Source organism: Lontra canadensis, unplaced genomic scaffold (genome assembly GCF_010015895.1).
Source record: "Lontra canadensis isolate GAN:19392208 unplaced genomic scaffold, GSC_riverotter_1.0 scaffold108, whole genome shotgun sequence".
In the NCBI taxonomy this organism is placed as follows: Eukaryota; Metazoa; Chordata; class Mammalia; order Carnivora; family Mustelidae; genus Lontra; species Lontra canadensis.
Window position 1 is genome coordinate 606,148 of NW_022631102.1, and position 23,435 is coordinate 629,582.

The 23,435-nt window shown below is 64.9% G+C and overlaps 2 protein-coding genes across 3 annotated transcripts; one reads left to right on the top strand and one right to left on the bottom strand.

Annotated features, from left to right (window-relative positions):
- The first annotated feature begins 1,319 nt into the window (after positions 1–1,319).
- On the top strand, positions 1,320–9,384 carry TMEM179 (transmembrane protein 179). Its single transcript, XM_032839552.1, has 4 exons — positions 1,320–1,712; positions 7,104–7,241; positions 7,756–7,834; positions 9,179–9,384. Exons 1-4 carry the CDS (start codon positions 1,408–1,410, stop codon positions 9,356–9,358), a joined length of 702 nt encoding a protein of 233 aa, XP_032695443.1. The 5' UTR covers positions 1,320–1,407; the 3' UTR covers positions 9,359–9,384.
- A 3,675-nt stretch (positions 9,385–13,059) lies between these two features.
- On the bottom strand, positions 13,060–22,614 carry CUNH14orf180 (chromosome unknown C14orf180 homolog). 2 transcript variants are annotated; one of them, XM_032839570.1, is made up of 5 exons: positions 22,567–22,614; positions 16,879–17,005; positions 15,443–15,572; positions 13,751–13,795; positions 13,060–13,339 (listed from the first exon to the last, which is right to left on the bottom strand). In XM_032839570.1, exons 2-5 carry the CDS (start codon positions 16,987–16,989, stop codon positions 13,134–13,136), a joined length of 492 nt encoding a protein of 163 aa, XP_032695461.1. In that variant the 5' UTR covers positions 16,990–17,005; positions 22,567–22,614; the 3' UTR covers positions 13,060–13,133. The 2 variants fall into 2 exon arrangements, with proteins under 2 accessions (XP_032695461.1, XP_032695462.1); XM_032839571.1 differs by lacking the exon at positions 22,567–22,614 and adding an exon at positions 20,740–20,956.
- Between the last annotated feature and the right edge of the window lie 821 nt (positions 22,615–23,435).

The following is a 23,435-nucleotide window of genomic DNA, read 5'->3' on the forward strand; positions in this document are numbered from 1 at the left end:
TAAACCTGGGATGTAGAAATTCCTCTTCTAAGAATTTCCTTCCTAAGAAGCACCGCGCAAGTGGGCAAGCAGACAGACATAAGGATGTTCACGCCACGGTATCTGAAATCGCGAATATTGAAGAATTAACCAAAGAGGAGGAGTTAAGCGAACGCGGCCCCGTGGTTATTATGAAGCTTATGCAGTTATTAAGAAGAATAAAATAGATCTGAGTGTGCAGGCAGGGAGTGACCCCATTATGTGCTGTTGATACGAGGATCAGCCTGCGGAGCGAGCCTTTGTGTCCGTTGTGTGAGTGTGTTGAGGCGCTTAGCACGAGGTCTAGAAACGTGGTTACCCCTGGTAGGGTGGCAGGGTAGTGTGGGGAATGCGGAGGACACGTTATCTGTTCACTTAATTTGTATCTGTACTGCTTGACTTAAGAAAAAGCATATATTACTTTGGCAATAAAACAAAAAGGTCTTTCAGTGCTTGCAACAGAAATGCTGATGTACTTTGAAACCAGGGGGCAATTTCTTCTAGAAGGAGCGGTGCTAGAGCCTCCTCGCTGGGAATTGGACTAAACGTGACTTAGTCTTTAAGGGAACCAGGCAAGGCATTAATTCTATTAATTAATGCATCGGCAGATTCCGTCTCAGCGAAGGCTGTCTTAATGAGGTGCTCGGGGCATCCATTATTTATCTTACAAATACCAACTCAGGGCCCTACTCGCGTCAGGCCGGTAACGGATGTGCCCTCTGAGCCAGCGGCGCTGGAGAGAAGCGCACGGAGCTCGCAGACCGCTGCCTCCTCCCTGCGCGCACCCCTTCCCTCCGCCGCGACCCCGCGGGTTCCCACGCACCCAGACGCCCCCACTCTCCGTCCTTTCTCCCCTACGCCGCGCACCCCAGAGCCCCGCGGAAGAGTCCCTGCGGCCCGGCCTGCAACCTCACTCCCGCCCAGCACTCTGGGCCTCCCGCACACGTCGCCCCGGGACCTCTCAGTCTCCTTTCCTTCCGGGGCATGGGGGGCTGGGACCGAGACCGCCCCGTAAAGCCGCGCGGGTCGCCCCCGGTGCCGCGAACGGCAGAGTCGCTCTCACGCGCCCACCTCGCCACACCGCCCTGCCCGGGGGCCTTCCCATTCCGCGTCCCCCGGGGCGCGTCCCTGCCCCCCGCGCACACGCCGCGCGGCCCCCCGCGGCCCGGCCCGGCACCCGGGAGCTGTCCGCGGTGCTGACCGCAGGCGCCGCCCGCGCTCGGCCGCTGCGCACGCGTCCCGGGCGGGGCGCGCAGGACCCGCCGGCGCCGCCACTGCGCAGCCTCCCGCGCGGCCCCGGCCCGGCCCGCGCCCGCACCCCGCGCCCCGCGCCTCCTCCGCGGCCCCGCGGCCTCCGCCGGCCGCTTCCCCGGCGCGCCCCGGCCGGCCATGGCGCTCAACCACTTCCTCTTCGCGCAGTGCGCCTGCTACTTCCTGGCCTTCCTCTTCAGCTTCGTGGTGGTGGTGCCGCTGTCCGAGAACGGCCACGACTTCCGCGGCCGCTGCCTGCTCTTCGCCGAGGGCATGTGGCTGAGCGCCAACCTGACGGTGCAGGAGCGCGAGCGCTTCACGGTGCAGGAGTGGGGCCCGCCGGCCGCCTGCCGCTTCAGCCTGCTCGCCGGCCTCCTCTCGCTGCTGCTCGCCGCCGCGCACGCCTGGCGCACGCTCTTCTTCCTCTGCAAGGGACACGAGGGGTAAGTGGGGGCCCGGCGGCCGCCCTGCCCCGTAGACGCAGCCCGCGGGCCGGGCGCCGCGCCCCTTCCGAGCGCAGAGCGGCGGGCGCGCTCGGACGCCCCCGAAAATCAACCCTGGGCGCTCACGGCCTCCGTGCCAACTGCCTTTGTCTGCGCGGAACCCGGGGACCATGAGGGGCCCCCGCGCTGCGTACAAGGCCAGTACCTTCCCCATTAAACGTGCCCCCCCCCCCCCCCCCCCGCTTTGGGCATTAACCAGTCCGGCCCTGGGAGGCAAATGTTGCATTGTCATCTCTGAGGGGCCCTGGGCCCTCCCTGGCTTGCGGGCTCAGCCCAGGCCTCCGGGCTGTGGACAGCTCCACGCGCGGCCCTGCGGCTCCTCCAGGTGCAGGCGAGGGATCAGGCCAGGCGGCCGGCTGACGAAGCAAACTGGGGAGTCCTCTCCTCATCCCCACACCCTTCCTCTGGGTAAGAAGGATGACGGTGAGATGAAGGCCAGAGGGCACATCTCTAGGCCCATAGGCTTGCCTGGGGACTCAACAGGGAGCAGCGTGACCACGAGGCCTTCCCGCCTCCTGGTCTCCATGTCCTTCTTCACCTTTCCCCACCCTGGCACCATGTTGTGAGGGAGGGATGTGGGCCCCTCAGCCCATAGCCTCCCTTGTGCCTCCACCGCTGGGACCCCCTGGGGACCCAGCCACACCCAGCCTTGCCCCTCATGGACCTCACATCTGCAGAGGAAACCCGGACTCCCAAACCCCGCCCCACCCTGGCCACATCCAGCCCTCCTTGGCAGTTCTTGGGGACACGAGAGACAAGCTACGGCTCTGAGGGTCTCAGTGGGACAGACGGTCAGGTGGGCACTGTTGAGGGCTCTCCGCTTGGCTTGGGCACGGACAGAGGGGCTGGAGAGGATTCTCAAGAGTGGTGGGTGAAGAGGCCTGGAACAGCCCAGCGTGGGGGCCAAGACACCCAGAGGGGCAAAGTCCAGCAACCCACATGTGTGAGTTTCGGGGCAGCCCTCACAACGCACCACCAACAATTTATTCTGCTGCAGCCCTGGAGGCCAGAGGCCGGGGGTCAAGGTGCTGGCAGGGTGGGTTCCCTCAGGAGGGAGAATCCTTTCTAAGCTCGCTTCTGGTGGCTGCCTGCAACCCTGAACATTCCCTGGCTTGGGCTTTGTGTGTCCAATCACAGTCTCTGTCTTCACAGGGCCTCTCCTCTCTCCGTTTCTTCCCGTCTTCTTATAAAGACACCCACCGTTGGACTTAAGGCCCAGCCTAAATCCAGGACGACCTCATCCCGAGATCGTTAGCTGAATGGCACCTGCAAAGACCCCACCCCCAGTTAAAGTCACACACACTGGTACTGGAGTACTGGACACACGTTGTTAGGGTCACAGTTCAGCACACTACACGAAGGTTCTGGATTGAGGGTCTGCAGGAAGCCACTTGTCAGCCTGGGGGGCCTCCAGGTGCTGTGGGGCTGGGGCTTAGCCTAGGGTGAGCCTGGGCCGGTCAGGGGGCCACCCTGCCCTGCCACAGGCCTCCTTCTTCCACAACGGTGGCTGGTGTCCCCAGGAGGCATTTGAGATGCCATCTGCCTGCACGTTGTCACGCCTGGGTGTTACCCTAGTCAGTGTCTCTGTGCAGATCGGGGCGGGGAAGCAACTTTGATATGAGACAGGGTCTGAGGAAGAGGACAGACAGCAGTAGGAGAGAGTAGCTGGGGTCCCTTCCATCTGGGAAGCTGAGAGCAGTGGGCACAGCCCGTGCAGGGGCTGTGCTTGGGCCATCAGCTGATGCCCACCAGCCCCCCTTGTCCCTGTAAGACCAGTGGCCTCAAGAGACCCCATTTTACAACTGTGAGATGAGAGGAGAGAGACCACCGTTACTTTGCTCTCCAGCTTTGAGGCCCGATTTGTGGGAAATGACCAGGACTCCCTTTCTTGAAGGCTCTGGGCCCTTAGCTCTCCCCGCCCTGCTCACAGTCTCTGGGGGTCCCTTTGGGCTCCAGAATCTTGCACCACTGAGCCACAGAGGCCGGGCCCTACCTTCCAGGTCCCCACCAGCTAGACCCCGAGCTCCTGGAGGCCAGCTGTCTTACAGGGACAAGGGGCATGTGGCAGCCAGCCAACCATGCTCTCTGTCGAGGTGCCGATCCTTCATCCCGGTTTTCTGGCAAGACTGAGCCAGAGCTCCCCTGGACATCCAGGGCTGGCCCTCCATCTGGGGGGGCCCTGGGCTGGATGAGCCCAAGGCAGGCGTGCACCTCATTTCTCTCTGCTTAGGGCTGAGCTTGCGAGTCACAAATTAGTGTTTGTTGAATGAAGACAGAAACATGCCTGCGTGTGAGGTCGGCTGCCCCACAGCTACCCTCCCCGGGCCCCCCACCCCTCCCCAGCATGGAGGTCTGCAGGTCCACAGTCTGGCCGAGGGGTCAACTCTGCAGGCTGCCTGTGTCGGCAAGTCCTGGGCCCCCAGAAAGGTTGGGCCTGCCTCCTGTAGCCACAGGCAAGATGGGAACCCAGAGAAGCCAATCCCAGCTCAGCTGCTGGGCAGGCCTCCTAAAGCAGGCAGACAAGTGTTGGGTCAGTGGGGACTTGGGACGGACAGGAGGCTCAGAAGGGCCATTAGAGCGAGCTCATGGGATGGCAAGGGCCCTCAGGTATCTAGCCCATCAGGGACCTCAGTGCCGCTGTCCAGCTCGTAGTCCTAGAGGGCCCTACCCGCTAATTCTCCTGAGTCCGGCTGCAGAGACCAGCCAGGAGCCCCACCGAGAGCGAGGGTAGAACCCTACACATTGGTCTGTGGGGCGGGCTCACAGCTGGGACCCCAGAGCCTGGGTCAGACCTTGTCCCTGGCGCCAGCTCCCTCCTCATGTAGGGTGTGTCCCTGGGCATATGGGGACCCAGACAGTTTGTGTCCAGGAGCGGACAGGGTGAGAGGAACGGGTGCATGACTCAGTGGCACCCGTGGCTTCCCGGGGTGCTTCCGGCTGGGGGCGCATGGGTGACCTGAGGGTGGGTCGCAGGCCTGGTGGTCTGGGGCAGCTTTGTCTGAGTGTGCTGAGCCCTCGAGGTGTGCAGGCGGCAGCAGTCTGTGGTTGACGGCTGGGAGCACACCGGGTCAAAACCAGCCATCTGCTGGCCCACACATGTCCCCCAGCCCACAAACGCTCCAGGGCTTCCCGGGATCCAGTCACCATGGAGACAGCACATGCAGGCCGGCACCCTGAGAGGCAGTGAGAAAGATGAAGTTAACCCAGGACGTGCCGGCCCTCCTGGTGGTTTGGCTGCTCCCCTGTGGGTTCTTGGGGAGCGGGGAGCTGGGTCACATTGTGAAATCTGTGGGGCCGGGCCCAGGTAGGCTCTGGACACACCCAGTTCTTCAAAGCTCTGGGAAGCCCAGGCAGGCTCCATAGAAACAGACCAGAAATGGACATGGCAGGAGGCTCTTGGGGGGATGACTGCAGCACCCCCTTCCCTGTCTCATGGGATGGGGATGCCATGTTCCTGTCATCGGAGAACCCCAAGTCTTACCTGTATAATAGGGATGTGGCTGAAATCTGCAGACAGTCTGGGTTTCTGGCTCTGGGAGGCTGTGTTGGAACCCCGCTGAAGGGGGTGGTGGGCAGGTCTCCGATGGGAGTGGGGGTGTGTGTCTCAGGCTGTGCTGGGGGCTCCCGGAGGGGTGTCTGGCCACACAGGGAACAGCGAGCTGCTGGTGTGCATCTCTAGAATTTGGCACAGACCGTGGGGCCTACTTCCCCCTCCCATGACAGGGAGCAGGATTTGAGGTCAGGTGGTGGCCTGGCCAGCATGTTCTCTGCACCCTGGCCATTCTTCCTCTGGCTAGGAGGGCCTCCTGGGGGCAGCGGCCTCTCATCCAGGATGCTGGGCACCTGCTGGGCAGGGCACCTGGTGGGATGGCAGAAGGCTGTTGGCAGGTGGAGGGCACCTAGGAAACTGACATCTGGGGGTTTGGCCTTCTGTACTGAGGACAGGCAGCTTCTTTGCTCCCCCTGGGACCACCGTGTTCTCCTCGGCTGGAGTGGCAGGCCATCCAAAGTCAGGGTGTAGGTTCTGAGGAACCTCTGCTTTCCTTAGAGCATTAGCTCTGGGAGTGGATTCCCTGAGCCCTGCCGGGGCCCACACTGACCACAGGGGGCATGGCTGGCCCCCAGCCACCATCTCCAGGGATCTGGCTGCTGACCATGCCCCCACGCTTCCATCCCCTGTGGCTACGGCCCAGCCCCACGCACGCAGCTCCGGGCAGCAGGTCAGAGGTCTGGGGAGGGAGCACGTGCTTTGGAGCAACACCCTGCGGTTGTCACTCTCTATCCCTTGCCCACAGAAGCTCCCTCAGTTTCCACAGTGACCAGGTGGGGGCTCTGGCTACCCGATTTACAGAGGTAGAAATTGAGGCCCGGAGAGTAACTTGCTGAAGGTCATGCAATTGGCCCGAGGTGGGCCAGATTTGACACTCTGCTCTGCCTGGTGACAAGCCGGGACTTGGGGTGGGCCATCATGTACCCCTCTTTATGACCATAGGCCCTGACACCGTATTCAGAGCACCCAGGACCCACCAGATTGCGTTGTTCAGAGTTGGCCGTCGGGGTCCCCACCAGAAATGGGTGGTTCACCCAAGCGTGGCTAGCCTGAGGGGGGCGGTTGGCAGAGACGAGAATGTGGGCCAGGCGTAGGCGCCGCAGTGGCCCAGTCACCCCCTCTGGCCATGGGGACCATGGAGGGGAGGGTTGGTGGCCGCCTGGAGGGGGCACTGACCTTTGGTAGAGGGACAGCCCACCGGGGACGTCCCCTAGCAGCCCCCTGGAGATGAGCTCCCACCACCCCCGGTCCCCTGCCAGGTCCGCACTGGCTGAGCTTGGCCAGGAGCCCGGGAGAGGGGTCACTGCTGTGGTCCCCTTGGGACAGTACCTCAGGCAGAGGATGGAAGAGCCCCTAGGGGGGCCATGTCGGTGTGGCCCTGCCTCCTATGCTCCCCACCCCCTCCCCGGTCACAGCTGGGCCTTTCAGGCTTCCGTCACACCTCAGGTCCAGGCCGCCAGTGTGGATGACCATGTGGGCACAGGGCCTCGGGGCCGCTGAGCAGGGGAGTGGCTTGGAGAGGGTGCTGGTCCTAATGGGCTGCGAGCGAGCACTCCTGGGTTTGGATCTTGGCTCTGCCTCTTCTGGAAGGCTGTACTGGCAAGCGCTTCCACTCCAGGCTGTTGGGAGGCTGGGATGGGACTTTGTGGTGGGGGACAGTGAGGGAGAGGCAAGTGTCCCCTGGTGGCCCTGCATGGCCCCCTCGCCCCAGCTGGGCCCAGCCCCCAGCTGTCTCCTGGCACTGGCGCACGGTGACCTTCCTCTCCTGTCCTTTGCTGAAGCTCCTTCCTCTACGCCTTCCTGAACCTCCTGGTCAGCGCGTCTGTGGTCTTCCTCGTCTTCATCGCCAGCACCATCGTGAGTGTGGGCTTCAGCATGTGGTGTGACGCCATCACGGAGAAGGGCACTGTGCCCCACAGGTGGGCCTGAGCCCTGCCCCTCCCTGCTGCCCCCAGTGACGTCCTGGGGCATGAATCCTATTCTGAGCACGAGGTTTTGCTCAACCTGCCCGGGGCTCCCACCTGTGCACACCTGGCCAGCACCTTCCCTGGACCTGTCCCCTTGATGTGGGTGCCCTCTTCACATGAGAGTAAGGCCCCTGCACCCCCGGGGGTAGGTCCAAGCTGGGGCACAGAGGCCCAGTGTGCTCAGGGTCCTGGAGACCAGATAGGACCACACAGCCAGGCCCCGCAGATCCCACCCTGTGCCGCCTTCGGAGGTGGGCTGCGGAGAACCGAGCTGGCTTTCTCCTGGGGGTTTGGAAGAGACAGCCTTAAGGATGGGGAGGAGCGAGAGCAGAAGCTTTTGGTTGGAAGGGGTCAGGGATGAGGTCTTTGGGGTCAGGATAGCTGCCTCACCGTTTAGGGGTGCTGCGTGCCGCTCCCTGTGCCCGATGTCCAGCGTCACCTGCCACCCCATGTCTTGCTGTTTCAGCTGTGAGGAGCTCCAGGAAATCAATCTGGAGCTGAGCGCGGACAACTCTGCCTTCTACGACCAGTTTGCCATCGCCCAGGTAGGCGGGGCTGGCCTGGTGGGAGGGGCTGCCAGGCAGGCCGGGAGGCATGCATTGTTGGGGAGGCGTCCGTTCACTGTTGAGCCTCACTGCGTGCACTGCCTGACTCCCAATGCCCTCCTCCAGGGGAGGCTGAGGATGGCGCCAGGCCGAGGAGACATAGCCGAGGGAGCGGTATTCCTGGATTTCCGGGGCTGAGGGGGGCTCTTGCAGCTGGAGGTGGAGAGGGGTGAGGCATGGGGGATCCTGGGAGGAGGGGACAGGTGAGCTAAGTGCAGACGTGAGGTCCAGGGGCTGAGAGAGTGGGAAGGAAACTAGGCGTCCCATCCTGGGTCTGCAGTGCCAGGGCCGGGACCTTGGGTTCTGGTCCTGGCGCCAAGTGGGCACGCTCGGACAAATGCTGGGGCCTCATGGCTATTCCCTGGCCAGGGGAAGCCGATGTGGTGTCCGAGGAAGGGTGTGGGGGGATCTAGCCTGTGAATTTGGAGGAGCCCACCCCTGATTGCTGTGGGGGGACAGCCCTCTCCCAGCCCTGCCCTTGTGTGAGCTTTGTTCCCTGCCCTGCAGGTGCGTTTCAAGGGAGTCCTTTAGCGAGGATGCTGGCGTGTCAGGATTTGCTAGTGGTCAGTAGGGGCTTTTTCTCAAAACTTGCATCTGTGTTCAGGCAGATGCTATTGGCGAGGGGTGCCCAGGGGTGCCCGGTGGGGCTGGTTCTTTCCAGCTCTGAGCAGCGCTTGCTGGCACCCAGGTCCACTTCTGGACCCCAGGTCTGCGTCTCAGGGCTCACGCTGGCCAGGGGCTGCTCTGAGGACCCTTCCCAAGGAGAGGCGCCCTCCAGGGGCTGGGCGTCCAGTGCGTCTGGAGGGTCTCTGCTGACGTGCGCAGAGACCGCCAGAGACACCCACACTACAGCTCAGCGGCAAATGCTTTAGCCCTAATTTGCGCCAATTAGATTAGAAAGGCGAGAGCCGGGTCTGGTGACAGGTAACCCCCAGTGAGAGTCTGGGTGCTGCGGCTCGGGCCTGGTTCTGATGAGATGGTTTCTCCTTCTGCTGTTTGGGAACCACAGCTAAAGGTCGATTTGTTCCAGCAGCTGGAGAAGGAGGCGTTACGGAGGGGCTCTCCGCGGAGCGGGGCCGGCCTGGCTGCCTGGGGGCCTGGGTGGCCAGAGTCCCCGGATCCGTTGTACCACCTGGGGTTCAGAGGGTGGGGGTGGGTGGGTGAGCCAGGAGGTGCCGCAACCCCTTGGGTCCCACCTTGCTCTGGGGCAGGTGGGGGGGCACCGGCCGTGGAGGGTGGGTCTGGCTGGCCTCCTGACCCTGCCCCTGCCCTCCCTCTCTGTAGTTCGGCCTCTGGGCCTCGTGGCTGGCCTGGCTGGCCGTCACCATCCTGGCGTTCCTGAAAGTCTACCACAACTACCGCCAGGAGGACCTGCTGGACAGCCTGGTGCATGAGAAGGAGCTGCTCCTGGCCAGGCCGACCCCCCGCGCCTCCTTTCAGGAGGAGAAGAGTGCCGTCATCTAGGGGTGGGCAGGGGAGCCAGCCCCCCGACGCCCTCCACCCCTGCCCGGGCTCACGGCCCGACCCAGGGCAGCGGCTGGGGACTCGGCCCAGCCCCACCTATCCCTCGCCTTGCATGTCTTCCCCCGGCACTGTGCACCGTGAGTGACTGCGCTCGCCCAAGCACCCCATTCCCAGCGCGAGTGTGCTTGTGGATGGGGGCGGGCGCCAGCCCTCAGACAGGGACACGCAGAGGCCCTGGGGTGTCGTCTGGGCCCCACGCACGTGCAGCACGCCTGTCTCGGGGGCACTGGCCTGGCGAGCCTGGGCGGGGCGTGTCCACCCTCTCGGGCGCCTCTGGCCCTCTTGCGGGTCGCGCCTCAGCCGCATGGCATCTCCACCTGCTTGCCCAGGTGTCATTTTGTGCCAACCCTGTGGCAGCAGCCAGTGTCCCCAGAGTGACCCCGACCCATGCTGACCACCCATCACTCTTTCTTGCTCCTGAGCCGTGTGTGGGACCTGGGAGCGGGGGGGCCAACGGCAGGAAGGAGCTCCCCGGCCGTGTGTTCCTGCTTCCAGCCCTGCGCTTTGCCCACCCCGCTGCAGGGCTGAGTTCCCTGTGCTCCTGCTCCGCGGCCCCCGGTAGCCAGTCCGGTCTCAGGAACAAAAGCACAGGTGCAGTGGTGTTGCCCGCCATCCGGTGGTGGCTCTGTGGACGTCCTGGCAAGCAGCCATGGTGTCAGAGTGGGGAGCCTGCGCCTGGTGCCCGAGGACTGGCTGGGGGAGCCCTGTGTGGCCCTGCCTGGAGAGGCCCTGGACCCCCATGTTTGTCACACAGTGTGGGGAGGTGGGGACATGGGCTGGGGGGCGCCCCACCTCCTGGGGACGGGGGGATGGAGCAGGTGCCACTGTGGGTGTCTGAAGGTGCATGTGAGTGCTGGTATGTTCACATGCATGTAAGTCTGCGTGGGGAAGGTGTGTGAGCTGGGGCATGTGTTGGCCGCACACCTGAGTGTGTTGTGTGTGAGCACAGATGCACCAGTCTGTGGGTGTGATTGTGCGTGGGAATACGAGGGTGTGAGTGTGTGAACGTGAGCGGGAATGTGTGCCTGCACAAGTGTGAGTATGAGCGTGTGCATCTGTGTGCACCAGAAGGCGTGTGCAGAGATCAGGGCGGGAGAGGACCAGCAGCTCCTCAGTACCTTCCCCCACCGGGACCACCCCCCCACCGTGCCCTGGGCGCCCAGTGGACAGTCTCCCTTCCCATCCGATGGCGTCCAAAGCACCGAGGCCCCTAGAGGACACGACTCCGTCCACACAGAGACAGGAAGAGGAATTGGGGGGACCTGGAACCCCAGAGCTCAGTGACCTCACTAATTGGGGGGTTGCTTGGCTATGGATCCCCTCCTCCCAGGGCTCCCCGGCTTCTGCACCTGCACGCAGCCCTCTGAGTCCTGTCCAGGACTGGGGCAACCCTTCCCCCGGGCTGACCCTCCTGCTGCTCCCCACACTCCCCGCGTCCGTGCCTTGTGCTGCTGGAGGTTTGGTCTCCCAAATGGGGGGCTCAGGGTCTCCAGAGGCCATGGGTCTGGGTCTGGGTGGAGGTGACTAGTGGGTCGGGCAGCCAGGCTCTGGGAAGGAGGGGCAGCGCCAGGCTGTGGGCTCCTGGAACCTGAGGGTCCACTGCAGGTTTGGGTCTCAGGCTGGCAGGGACGTGCGCCCACACTCACCTATAAGTGTCACCTGCACAGCTGGATGGCCGTTGTCACAGACCTGTCTCAGGCCGGCGGAACCTGGCACCTCTAGGTGTCCGTGTCTGGGGTCTTAGGGACAGCTGGGCCCTGGGAGCGGGTGGTGGGACCACGCTGTGTGCCCTGCAGGAGGCAGGGGTTGGGGGCCCTGGGGCAGGACAGGACGGGCAGGCCCCAGGCTTCCTGAGATGGGACCCCAGGATCGTGTCTGCGGTGGTGCCTTGCTTCTCCCAGCTGCTGTCGACGACTCGTCTTTGTTTTAATTCTACTTCTGACGAAATTGAAAGTCATGGTTCTTCCAGTTCAGTGTATCTATTTCTCAAAGTCAGAATAAACACAAGAGTTCCTGAGCCTCGCCTGTCCCCGCCCTGCCCCCTCCGCTGTCGCCTCCTGGCTTCGGGACTCGCCCACCGCTCACACATAGAAACCTGCCGGCGCGCATCCCTGTAGCTTCAGGAACTGACGGGGTCAGGGCCGGGCCTGCCTGTGGCTGGACACTCATGCGTGCGCACATTCCGGGGGCTCTTCTCGCCGCGGCGCCCCAGGTGCAAGGGCGGCTGTCTCAGGGTCGTCTCCCCGGAGCCCCGGCTCACGCTGTGCGGACCCTCCGGAGACCCTTGGCTGAGAGCTCCGGCGGTAGGGCTTCCCCAAGATGCATCCCAGACTAGACCGGGCTGAGCCTGAGGCCTGTGCCTGCCCCATGGGTTCGGGCACGTGACCCAACCTCTCCGAGCCTCAGTTTCCCTGCCTGGAATATGGGGCAATAACGTGCCTGTCCTCTTCAGGGGGTGGAGGTGAGAGGAAGTGGGGGGCCGGGGGGAGGGCTGGGCAGTTCCGGAGTTGGCGGCAATCACCCTGGTTACCCTAGAACCAGCTGGAGGGTCTGCGAGGGCTGGGGCTCGGGCCCCCCACTGCGGCCCTCTAGAGGCTACATCTCCTGGAGACAGGCCCACTGGGCTCCCTGCTCTGGGCTCCCCAAACCCCGACCCTGGAAAACACCACCCCTGCCCTTGAGGCCCAGAAGGGAAGGCTCCCCGGTGCTCCCACCTCTGCTTTAGCTGAGGAAATCCGTCCCCATGTCCCTCCTTTGGGTAAAGACCCCCAGACTGATAAAAGGGGTGGCAGTGTGTTTTAATAGAAATCCGTGTGTCCCTGCTTAGCCCGTGGGGCTGGACGCTCAGAGCCTAACCCCAGGAAGGGGCAGCACCGCACTGGCTGTCCTGTGGACCCCTGTCTGAAGGTGGCTGGGGGAGACGGCGTCTTCCTGGTAGTCCCTCCGGGTGTCTGGCCACGGACCTCCCTGCTGTGTTCAGGCGTCCCCCTCCCTGCAGAGTCTGGAGGGGCCCCTGGAGCCTGTCGCGCCGTCTCCCCACGGCCTCGCAACGCCGCAATGGCGCGCTGTATGCACAGTCACGGGACACCGAGCCCCTGCGGCGGACAGGAGGCGCAGCCTGGGGGCCCCGCACAGGGGGTTGTGCTCTGACGGTGGCGGGTCTGGGCGGAGCGAGCTCCCTCTCAGCCACCACCAGGCTGACAGCTGAGGAGAGGGGCAGCCTGTATGTCTCCCCGGAACACGAGGGGTTCCTGAGGCCTCGGGGCCCCCGGGGAGCGGTCAGACTGGCTGAGAGGTTGGCGCCCCAACGGCACCAACAAGGGGAGACCCCAGGCCCCTGCCCTGTGTGTAGCGTCAGGAGGGAGGACACACCCAGCTGCCAGACCCACCTGTCTCCACGGGGTTTTGAGGTCCAGGCCCCGCAAGCCCCAAGCAGCAAAGGCCAGTGTCCCCTCTGAGGGACCCCATGGGTACAGGGCCGGCGTCCCTATCGAGGGGTTCTGCGTGGCCACATCCGGGCCTGGCCCAAGGGTGCGGAGAGCTCCCACCGGGGTGAGGGAGGGCCTGGGGCTCTTGGGGGCCAAAGCATGTGTGGATTCTCTTTATAATAAAACTGCATAGTGGAGCCCAACGTGGGCATCAAGAGGGACCGCTTGTCGGGGCTCCTGCCCCCCCCACTCGGCCAGTCGCAGGCCTGGAGGGGAGCCCACCCCCGTCAGAGCTGCAGCAGGCCGCGCCAGCAGGAGAGGGCCGTGTGCCTCAGGTAGAGGCTGAGCCCCAGGACCCGGGCCCGCAGGTCGTCAAGGACCAGCGCCACGGGCTTGGCTCGGCCACAGCACAGACCCAGCACCAGCATCAGCAGGACGCACATGGACAGCCGAAGGAGCAGGGAGCCGCCTCGGGGCCGCAGCCGGCTGGGCGCTGGGGTGGGGGGCGGAGGGGGACCCGATGAGCCCCTGCCCGCAGGCCTGGCCCCACAGTGAGGACCCTGCGGGGCTCCCTCCTCCCTGCAGGACTGGTGGGGAGGCTGCAGACAGAGCAAGTTTCACCCCAAGTGTGGGCTCCCTTGGCGTGGGTCCCTGGGGTACCTCGCATGGTTCCCATGGGAAGTGGGACACCCCTATCCTTGCCTGGGGCCTCTGCCAGTGTTGGGTGGGTTCCGAAGAGCCTCCCGTCAGCTGTGCCCCGGCACCCACCCTGGGGGAAAGGGTATGGGGGAGTGACCACAGAGGGGCACAGTGTGTCAGGGTCCTGGCTAAGAGAGTGACCTTGCCAGGGTGGGGCGGGGGGCCCTGCTGGAGGCCCCGGGGGTGTGCGAGGGTTCAGACTCACCCCTGGTGGTGGTGGTGGCCGTGGCGGTCTCCCTGCTGGCGATGTCTGGGAAGGAGAACTGAGGGTGGGCTCGGGCAGGGAGGGCCCCCGCCTTGGGGTGCACGCTGCCTCCGCCTGTCCAGTGTCCTCAGGATCCCGCATCTCACGGCCACCCCGCAAAGCTCCCGGAGATGGGCCGAATCAGGTACAGCCACCCCGTTTCACAGGCGGAAGGTCCACACAGCCCTGTCCGGCTCCCCCACACATCACCCAGGGGTGCCCCAGCCTCCCGGCTTTAGGCTCAGGCTGCCAGAACTCGGGGAGCCCGAGAGGCTAGGTGCTGCTCTCAGAGCCTGTGGGAGTGTGGAGTGCGGTGACCCCGTGGTGGCTCGGGGGGACCTGCAGGGGTCCTGGGGCAGGACCATAGGGGCTGGCACCGGGAGAGGGCTGGGCAGGACCCTCGTTCCTGTCCATCCCCCACAGTGCACTGGGGAGGCCCAGGCCAACCCCTGGACCACCTGGGCCCTGATTCCCCGCCCGCTGAGTCTCTGTCTGCAGGGCTGCTGGGAAGCTCCTGGGGGAGTGCAGAGCTGAGCTTGTGGGGGCGAGTGCTGGACCCGGGAGGGATGGGCGCAGAGAGCAGGTGTGAGGAGTCCCATGAATGGCACAGGGCCCTTGGGAGAAAAGCTGAGACCTGGATGGGATGTTTAAGGTGGGCCGTCTGGGGAGACACCAGCATGTGCCGTCTGTGAGTTTTATCCACCACTCGGCAGGTCTCAAGAAGCACCTTGCTTGGGGGCAGTGTCAGGTGGGATCTAGGATGCCCCCGTGATTCCGGGCCCTCTAGTGTCATCCTGCCCTTGCTTCTGCTCAGCAGAATAAGGCAAAGTGGAAGGGATTCTGCAGCTGAGGGGCAAACCCCAATCAGCTGACTTTGAGTCCATCTACAGGGAGAGTATCTTGGGTGGGCCTGGCCTCATCAGGGAAGCTGTGTAAATAAGAGGGAGTGTCCATCCGCTCCTGGTCTCAGAGGCGCAGCGCTGTGGGTTCTGTAGCTGCAAGGAAGCCAAGTCCGCAAACAGCTCTGTGAGCTTGGACCAGGGCCCTGGGCCTCCGCTGGGAGGCGGTCCTGGCCCACACCTGGATGGCCACCTTGGGAGACCTGAGCAGAGGACCAGCGACACCAAGCCTAGACCCCTGACCCACAGGGTCACTGTGATAATAAACGTGGGCCACTCAAAGCTTCTGAGTCTGCGGTAACTTGTTCTGTGGTGGAGCCAGCTGATACAGGGGCCGGTCCCACCGGCAGGCCTGCGGCAGTGCCAAAGGGGCCAGGGGAGGAGAGGGCCGGTGGCGGGGAGGGGATCTGGGGCTGGGGGAATCCGGGAGGTGGGCAGTGAAGGATGCAGGCATGGAAGGAGCTGCGGGGCAACGGGAGGCGTCCCGGGCTGGCGGGAAGAGTGGGCGGGGCACTGCCCACTGCCCTCCCTGTACTGGCCCTCCACTGCTCCTCAGATTTGTTTTTTCCTGCTGGTTCCTGTTTTCCCGACCGTTACTCTGTGTCTAGCCTGAGCTGTGGGCCTGGGTTTTACTGGGGTTCTGTCTGTGGAGACAGGACAGGGGGCAGTGGTCCCTCCCGATGGCCCCCCGTGAGGTCCTGGGCCGTGTGGCTCCCTGCCCCCTGCCCCATGCCTGCTCGCCTGCTGTTCTTACAGTGGATGGCCGCCTCCGGGGGCTCCCGGAACCGCACCCGCCTCGAGGTCTTCTGTGGCTCGGCCCCGTGGCCACGGCGCTGTGGCCGGCTCCGCCTCAGGATGGAGGGGGGCCACTGCCTGTCGTCCTCCTGGGACAGGGGTGGGAGGCAGAGGGAAGCAGACAGAAGTGAGCCCCTGGGGCTGGAGACAAGGTGCCCTGGCCAGGATCCCTCCTGCCGCCACCAGGTTTGTGCAGAGGGACGCCCCGGGGCGGGGGGGACTCGCTGGGGGGGGTGCGTGGAGACCCCATGGACGGGTCCACCTGCTGCCCCTGCCTGGTGGCCTGACCCAGGGGCTGGTACCAACCCCGACAGGGCCTTAGTGATGCCAGTGACGATGTCGGTAACTGAATGTGCACCAAGGGCCGTCTTCCTGCCCGAGCTGCTACACGAAACCTCACTGAGTCCTGAAACGCTGGGCCCCAGGTCTCCTCTGTGCCTGGGCACCACAGGGGAGGCTGGGCCCTGAGCCAGGTCTGTCTGAGCTCAGTGCCCGGCTTGTGTCACACAGCGGGCCTCACTCACCCGTGGCCACCGGGAGGGATCTGGGCGTGAGACCCAGGCCGGAGAGGGATAGAGCCTGGACACAGGTGCCTGTGCAGGGGCTGCCCTCCCACCCACGCTGAGTTTGGAATGAGCCTCAGTGTTCCCACCTATAAAATGGGGACAACAGACTGTTCTGAGCTGGGTACACCCATTTTGAATGGCTCCTGGCTGGGAGGTCCCAGCCACACAGAGCTTGCTGCTGGCCTTCTGAGGGACATGGGACCCACCTAATCCTGGGGTTGGGCCCAGCTCATGGCTGTCCCCTACCCTCGGCTGGGACTCCTGTGCCCGTGGCCTGCCGCCAGCCTGGCCATGAGCAGAGAGGCTAGGTGGGGACTCAGGTCTGAAGTTGGTCCCCATTTTGCCCTGGCATGGGCCTGTCCCAGCTGCACCCTCACAGGCCGTCCTGGTCCTCCTCTCTCCACCCTCCCCCACTGGCAGGCCCTCCTCCCTGAGCTGCAAGGTGACCTCGCTGGGGAAGCCTCTGAACTTGTTGCTGCCTTTCTCCAGAGCCTGCCATGGCTCCCACTTCCTCTGCCTCGCGGGCACTCTCTCCTGGCCCATCCTGCCTGCCCGGGCCGTGGCCTTGCTCCTCTGGGTATGACAAGTGTCCCCCACTAGGGACCTCTAACCTCCTCTGTCAGATGGAATCTTTAAAGAGCCACCAGCCCCAGCCAAGTGATTTCCTCTCCTAGGAGTCCTGGGGCCAGGACAGCTCAGGCAAGGACAGGGACCGTGCCTCCTGCCTCTGCTCCCCCTTCCCCAGCCCCAGCGGGAGCCCTGAGGGCTGACCCTGGTGCACTTGGCCTTGGGGTCCCGGGATCAGGGCTTGTCCAGGACCCAGCCTTACCCTCCCTGCCCTGGGCATTGGCCAGCCTGGAGCAGCCTCGTCATTCTTCCTGGTGTGATGTCGTGTCTCTGGCCGGGAGCTGGGGCTCAAGGCTTGCCCTGCGGGCTTCATTTACTGGAACATGGCCCTGAGAGAAGCAGAGACACTATTACTGTCCGAGCGGCACTGGTCGGAGTAGACGGAGGGCCCAGCAGCAGGTGCGGCTCTCCTGCTGGTGCTCCCAGCACCCTCGCAGGCAGCGGGCGCCCCCCACCCCCATCAGCTCTGGTGGCCACGCTGGGCTTCACGCGGCTGCCATCCGTGACTTACAACCAGCCGCTGGCCCGGGGCGCTCCGAACGTGTGCGTTGACCCCGTCACGTGCAGTGTTTGGAGGTGTGTCGGGGACTCTGGGGTGGGAGGGAAGGGGTCCAGGGCCAGGCGTTGTTGGGGCTGCGTGGGGCTGGGAAGTCTGCCCCAGAGGGTCTCCTGCTCCGTGAGGGGCTGGAGCTGGTGGGGCCCCCGCAGACTCTCGTCTCTGTCTCTCCGTCCGTCCGTCCCTCCGTCCCTCCCCGGCCCAGGTCTAACTTCCTTACTAGCTGTAAGGAGGTGCCTCCCCAAGTCCACCGTGAGCCCGTGACGGCCTAGCATCGTCCTTCCCAGCTATGGCCCCTCTCGGGGAGATTCTCTTTCCCCTGGAAGGTTCCTGACTTCTGAGACCTGCCCCGCCCCTGCTGTGGGCACAGACCACGCCCGGAGCCCGTGCAGGTGAGGCCGGGCCCTGAGCACGAGTCCTTCGAGTCTCTCGAGGGCCCCGAGGTTTGGCCCCACTTTCAGTGTACATGTGGGGAATTGAGGCCATGTGGACACCAGGGGAGTCTCTGCCTCCCCCGGAGAAGGAGAGGAGTTGGGGCTGGCACAGGGCCCTGCTCCCCTTCATCCCCGGCCCAGGCTCCTCCCTGGCTCCCCGGTCTGGGTCCTCGGACGGCAGCCCTGCCCCCTCTGCACACGGCGAACGGCGGGGTTTTGTGCGGCGTGTCCCTGTCTTCTGCCGTCCAAGGACCCCACCCCGTGTCCAGGGCTGAGAGCCGGGCTGAAGCGGAGGGTCCCACACGGTCTCCGCACAGGCCGTCAGGGTCCCCCAAGGGGCGGGCAGCCTCAAGGGGTGCGGGCCCCGTGCAGCCTTCCCTGGGGAGACGGCGGGGTACTGCGTGCCTCGCCTGGCAGCATTGGCGCCGCAGCCGTGCAGAGCCTGGTGACAGTGATGGTGACAGTGACGGTGACGGTGGCCCGCACCGGGCAGCTTCGGTTACTCTAAAGCGAGTGGTTTTCTCCTCCTCAGCGTCAGGTTTTTATTGCAAATGGAGTCAGGAAAGGAGCCCAGAGCCCAGGGAGGGGGACACGGCCGGGAGGGCGGCCTCCCAAGAACATGTGCCGGTCCCTCAGGTGAGGACACAGGCCTGGAGAGGCCTGCGGAGAGCCCCCGCTCGGAGCCCTGCAGCGCCCGGCCCCTGCCTGGGACCGGGGACGGCGTCGCGCATGCACGTGTGTGCGAGCGTGCGCGTGTGTGCGCGTGTGCATGTGAGCGCGAGGGCGTGAGCACAGCCGTGTGGGTGCATGTGAGCGTGAATGTGCATGTGTGTGCGGGCGTGTGGCTGTGAGCATGGCGCCATGGCACGTGTGAGCATGTCCGTGTGTGCTTGTGTGACTGGGTGAGTGTGCGTCTGTCATGTGCATGCGCGCACACACACGGTGCCATCTGTACATGTGAGCATGCGCGTGCTCGTGCACGTGGAGCGCCTCTGCGTGTGTACGGCGAGGGCGTGTGATCACACGAGCATGTGGGTGCGTGCGTGCGTGTGCATGAGTGTGTCTGAGTGTGAACAGGCCCGTGCGCACGCGTGTGTGTGGTGTGTGCAGTGTGTCCGTGGGTGTCTCTGTGGCTCCGGTGCAGGCAGTCGGGTGGGTCCCACCCGCTTCATCACAGGCCTTGTGTGACCTGCGTGACCTTGGAAGGCCCCCTAACTCTCTGCCTCAGTCTACTCAGCCGAAAATAGGGATCACAAGCACGACTTCGTCCGCGGGCTTGGGGAGGGCAGGCACTGCTGTGTGTCAGGGGCTCGGGGTGAGCCTGGGACAGTCACTCGGGGAGAGTGGCTTTGCTCAGGCACAGAGCCTGGGGTCCCTCTGCCTGTGTGAGGACGGGAGCCCCGGGCCTTCTCCAGCCCAGTGCCTTTGCCTGGGTCGTCGTCCGCTGTCAGCTGGTCTCCCCCCGCCTCCCGCTGCCCACCGTCCATGCCCCCCCTGCCTAGCCCTGTCTCTGCCGTCAGTCTGGCTCGGGCTCCGGCTTCCCCTTGAATGTCATTTCCTCCGAGATAGGTGAAAGCCTTTGCCGACCCCCAGGACTGGCTTGAGTCCTGGGCTCTGTGTTCCTGTGGCTCAGTGACCTTTCTCAGCAGCATGACTGGCCGGGGCCGCCGGTTCCCCACGCACTAAACAGGAGGAGAGGAGGAATACTCTTGGCTCCGCCTCCCGGCTCCCCCACTGCCCCCCTCCAGCCGCTGGCAGGGCCCCCTCCCCAGGCTGGACTGCGGAGGGCAGGGCCCTGCGTGGGAGCGGGGAGGCCTCAGAGCCTGTGGCAGCGGACAGTGCCTAACAGGAGTGCCCTCCACGCTCAGGCCGCTCGTGACTGATGGGTGATAAAGGGCGGAAAATAGCTCAGGCCTGGGGCCCGCGGAGTGTCACCACGGCCCTCCTACTACAGAGGACACACCCCGAGGGCGAAGCTTCTCGGTCAACAGCCTCTCACCTCTGCTGAGGGCACATTCTCGCTCCCTGGGGGTAGGGACCTCGGTTGCTGTCTGCCCCCCATTGTCTCTAGGTGGGGGCCTGCCTGGCTGGGCCTGCCGGTCAGAGAGGGCCAAGGGTGCCTGAGGCGCAGGGCCTGCCCCAGGCCGGGGCCAGGGGAGCCGTGGGGGGAGCCTTAGGCTCTCCTGGAGCCTAAGGTCTGGCCAAGACCATGTGTCCACAAGAGCCCTGACCGTCTACAGGGTTTGGCCCACCAAGGCTTATCCTCTGTAGCCCAGCACGGCAGCCGAGGCCCACTGCTCCCGGAGCCCCAGCTCTGCACACAGCTCCCACCAGCTCCTGCCCGGCTCACCGCCTCCAGCTGCACCGAGCCCCAGGGCTGGGCCACCTGTCTTGCCATCGCTCTGTGATGCTGCCTGGAAGGCTTTTCACCGGCTCCCGGGCCACGTCCCTGTGCCCTGCTCACCCCATGCCACCGGCCACCCATTGCCTGCTGGTACGTCTCTATGCTCGCCAGGGTCCCTCGGACACCCCACATAGTGCAGGCCTGCGCGGGGAGGGGGCCTTCCCCTGCTGTGACCATGGGGCGGGCAGCCAGTTCGGAGCCCACACCGGCTCCTGTTGCCCCTTCACGGTGCCTGTTTGCCCGCAGGAGCCCGGCTCAGGGGCTGGAAGAGCTTCCCGGAGGTCCCGGAGTCCTGGGGAGACCGAGGGTCTCCTCCTGAGCCAGCAGGTCTGGAGCTGGAACGAGGGGAGCCACAGCCTGCGCCTATCCGGCACACCCGTCCAGGTGACTCCTCCCCCAGGGGCCGCGGGGCCGGTGCAGGTAGGAGAACCACGTCGGGACCTCATCTTGCAGAGGCTGGAGCTGTGAGCCCCACGGCTCACAGACCACATAAGTGTGCAGCCTCCCCCCAAGCCCCGTGCGCACACACACTCACATTGCTGCCCCCCCGTGCGCACACACACTCACATTGCTGCCCCCCATTCGCACACACACACGCACACACGCACGGGCCCTGGCCCGGCCCACCTGGGCTCCTGCAGGGGCTGCCCCTGGGGTGATCTCACCCACCTGCCTGGCCCCCAGTCCGCTGGCGATCGCATCCTTGAGCAGAGTGGGAACCGGAGCTGTTGTGGCTCCCGGGCCAGCTGAGAAGTTTCCATTACAGCCGTGGGGCAGTGGCCTCTGGACAGTCTGGCCCTGGAGGAAGCCGTCCCCACGGGGCCTGGTGGCCTTGCATGGTGTTTGCCCTCCCTCCCCCTCACCTGAGCAGCTTGTCTGAATGAAAGCTGGGGGGCTGCTGAGGCCCCAGGACGCACACTTCACCTTTTTCCAGCTGGGGAAGGGGACAGGAGGCCGTGGGCAGTCCCTCGCTGGCCTCCTCTCAGGAGAATGGGGGGCAGAGTGAGGGCCAGTGGGCAGGGGTCCCCAGGAAGGGCCGGCCGCCCCCAGCCCACTCATAGCCCAGGACAGGCTGGCTGCTCCCCAGATAACACACATTTCTGACCTCAGCAAGAGGAGAACCCCGGGGCGCACTCCTGGCTGACAGCTTGCTCCCTGGGCTTGCCCTGACGCGCCTGCCTGGGCCGGGGTGTGGGGACCAGGCGCTGTCCTGGCAGGCTCCACAGATGCTCCCCCACGTCTCTGGACATGGGGCAACAGCGGGTCAGGGGCGCGGCTGTCTGCTGTGTGCGGGGGTGCCCTGGAGTGGGAGATCCTGACCTTGAGAGCCCCAGGCAGAAGGGGGCAGGTAGACTCCGGCCACAGGGAGACCTGGGGGGTCACTCACCCCGAGTTCTGGGCCCCCGTGTAGACTGGAGGTCTACGCCACCATCCAGCACACCATGGAGATGGAGGAGATGTGCCGACCTTCCCGGAGGGGACTGCACACAGTAGGCGCCCAGCGAATGGTGTGTTCTGAGTTGGGGGGTGACCCACGTGCACGGGGGGCCAGAACGGAGATTCCTGCCAGTCGGGTCGGCTCACAAAAGGGCCAGTTCCCTGGGATAACTGAGTGCTGTGGTCTGGGCTAAGTGCCCGGAGTGACTCCATTCCCTGCACGACCGGGCTGTGGCCGCATAGACCTGCCCTCAGCAGGACCCCAGGGCCTCTGAGGAGGGCTCGCCGGTGTCCGTGCCCAGCCCTGCTGTCCCGACGAGAATCCTGGCTTCTGGCCACTTCCGAAGGGACCGCTCTCGGCTCATGGCCGGGGAGAGCCATAGAGACGGGTGCCCCGGCTTTGTGGTGGGAACCGCCCAAGCCACCCCCCGCAGCGGCCGGGCCTCGGGCAGGAGCACGGATAAGGGGCTGGCAGGGCCCTCCCTTGGGTCTGGCTGGGCCGCTGGGGAAGGGCTCCGAGTGCTGGGAACAAGGGTGTCTCTGCGAGCACCCACCACTCCCACTTTTCAGACAAGACATGAGGTTCAGAGGGGCCTGGGTCTTCTGGGGTCACTGACCACCCTGGTTTGCTTGGGAATGTGCTCGTTTTAGCACTGAAAGCCCAAGTCCCGGGTGAACGGGATGGACGGCCCCCCTCAGTCTTTGTCCTAGGGCCACGCAGAGTTCTCTGCCCAGATGTGGTCCACCTGTCTGCCTGTCTGCCTGTCCTCCTGTCCATCTGCCTGCCTATCTGCCGGCCCGCCCATCCTCCTGTCCTCTTGCCCACTTACCCACCTGCTTGCCTGTCCGTCTGCCCGTCTGTCCACCTGCCTGTCTGCCTGTCTCCCTGTTCCACCTGTCCGCCTGTCCCCCTGTCTGCCTGTCTCCTGTCTCCTGCCTCCTGTCTTCCGCCTGGGCCAGGTTCTCTGCCGGCGTCTCTGGCTGCAAGTCTCCACTCCGGCAGCTTCATTCCCAAATGGGAAGTGAGCTTCCCCCTATCGCCCTGAGCTGGGCCCTCACCTGGCTCCCTCCGTGGTCCCAGAAGCCAGGCTCTGTGGCGTCCTCCAGCGAGAGTGGTTCAGGGTGCTGCTGGCCCGCTCTCAGGCCCCCCGGAGAGGCAGCCCCGGGCCCGTGCAGCCTCCTGCTGCTCGGGTCTGGAGCTGCCGCTGGCCGGCCTGTGGGGCAAGTCTGCGGCCGGCCGGCGTCCCCGCCCCAGGCCCCTCGGCAGGGCGGCAGAACTTGGCCAACTGGCAAACGTTGAGCTATAATTACCTCTCCCCTTTGGCAGAAATAGCAGTGACCCTGCAGATCGGCCACTGGCCTGGTGTGGGAGGGGAGCTGCCAGTTTCCCAGGCCCCGAACACAGACAAGATAAGGGGTCAGTGCCCCGTCCCTGCCCTCCCGGCTTCCGGTTCCAGAGCTTTGCAGCCTTTGGAAAGCTCATGGATCAGAATCAGAGGCAGAGCTGGGGTGGGGAAGGCCGGGAGGTGAGGGGGGGCTGTCGGAGGGGAGGGGAGCACAGAGTCCGGGCCCTGCTTGACCCCGCCCCCTAGAGGACCCCACCTGCTTCCCACCCTTGCACCCTCCCCGTCCTGCTCTGGACACGAGGTCACGAGGTGCCATGTGGGGGTGCGCCCTGTGTGTCTCCGTGCTGGGGCCGTGGATGGTCGGTGTCGGGGTCAGATGGCAGACATGAGGCTCCCTGCGCTTGGCTCTGCCTCCCAGGGCGGAAGCCGCGGAGGACCGGGTGGAGGGTGGTCAGCACCGCGTGTTCCCAAAAAGCCCTTCTCATCTTCATGTGTAAGGGGACATGGTGTGGTGTCCCTGTTCTAGGGACACCGCCAAGGAGGGCTGGGGACAGTTTGCCTTCCTGAGGTCCTGGGACCAGA

Excerpts from the sequence above, each read along its gene's own strand:
- CUNH14orf180 (XM_032839570.1), bottom strand. The coding sequence starts at position 16,989 with ATGAAGCCCGCAGGGCAAGCCTTGAGCCCCAGCTCCCGGCCAGAGACA. Across the intron at positions 13,796-15,442 it reads CCCGGAGGCGGCCATCCACT|ACATCGCCAGCAGGGAGACC; the intron begins GTAAGAACAGCA and ends TCTCCTTCCCAG. Across the intron at positions 13,340-13,750 it reads GGCCACCACCACCACCAGGG|CGCCCAGCCGGCTGCGGCCC; the intron begins GTGAGTCTGAAC and ends CCCCCACCCCAG.
- TMEM179 (XM_032839552.1), top strand. The coding sequence starts at position 1,408 with ATGGCGCTCAACCACTTCCTCTTCGCGCAGTGCGCCTGCTACTTCCTG. Across the intron at positions 7,242-7,755 it reads AAGGGCACTGTGCCCCACAG|CTGTGAGGAGCTCCAGGAAA; the intron begins GTGGGCCTGAGC and ends TTGCTGTTTCAG. Across the intron at positions 7,835-9,178 it reads ACCAGTTTGCCATCGCCCAG|TTCGGCCTCTGGGCCTCGTG; the intron begins GTAGGCGGGGCT and ends CCCTCTCTGTAG.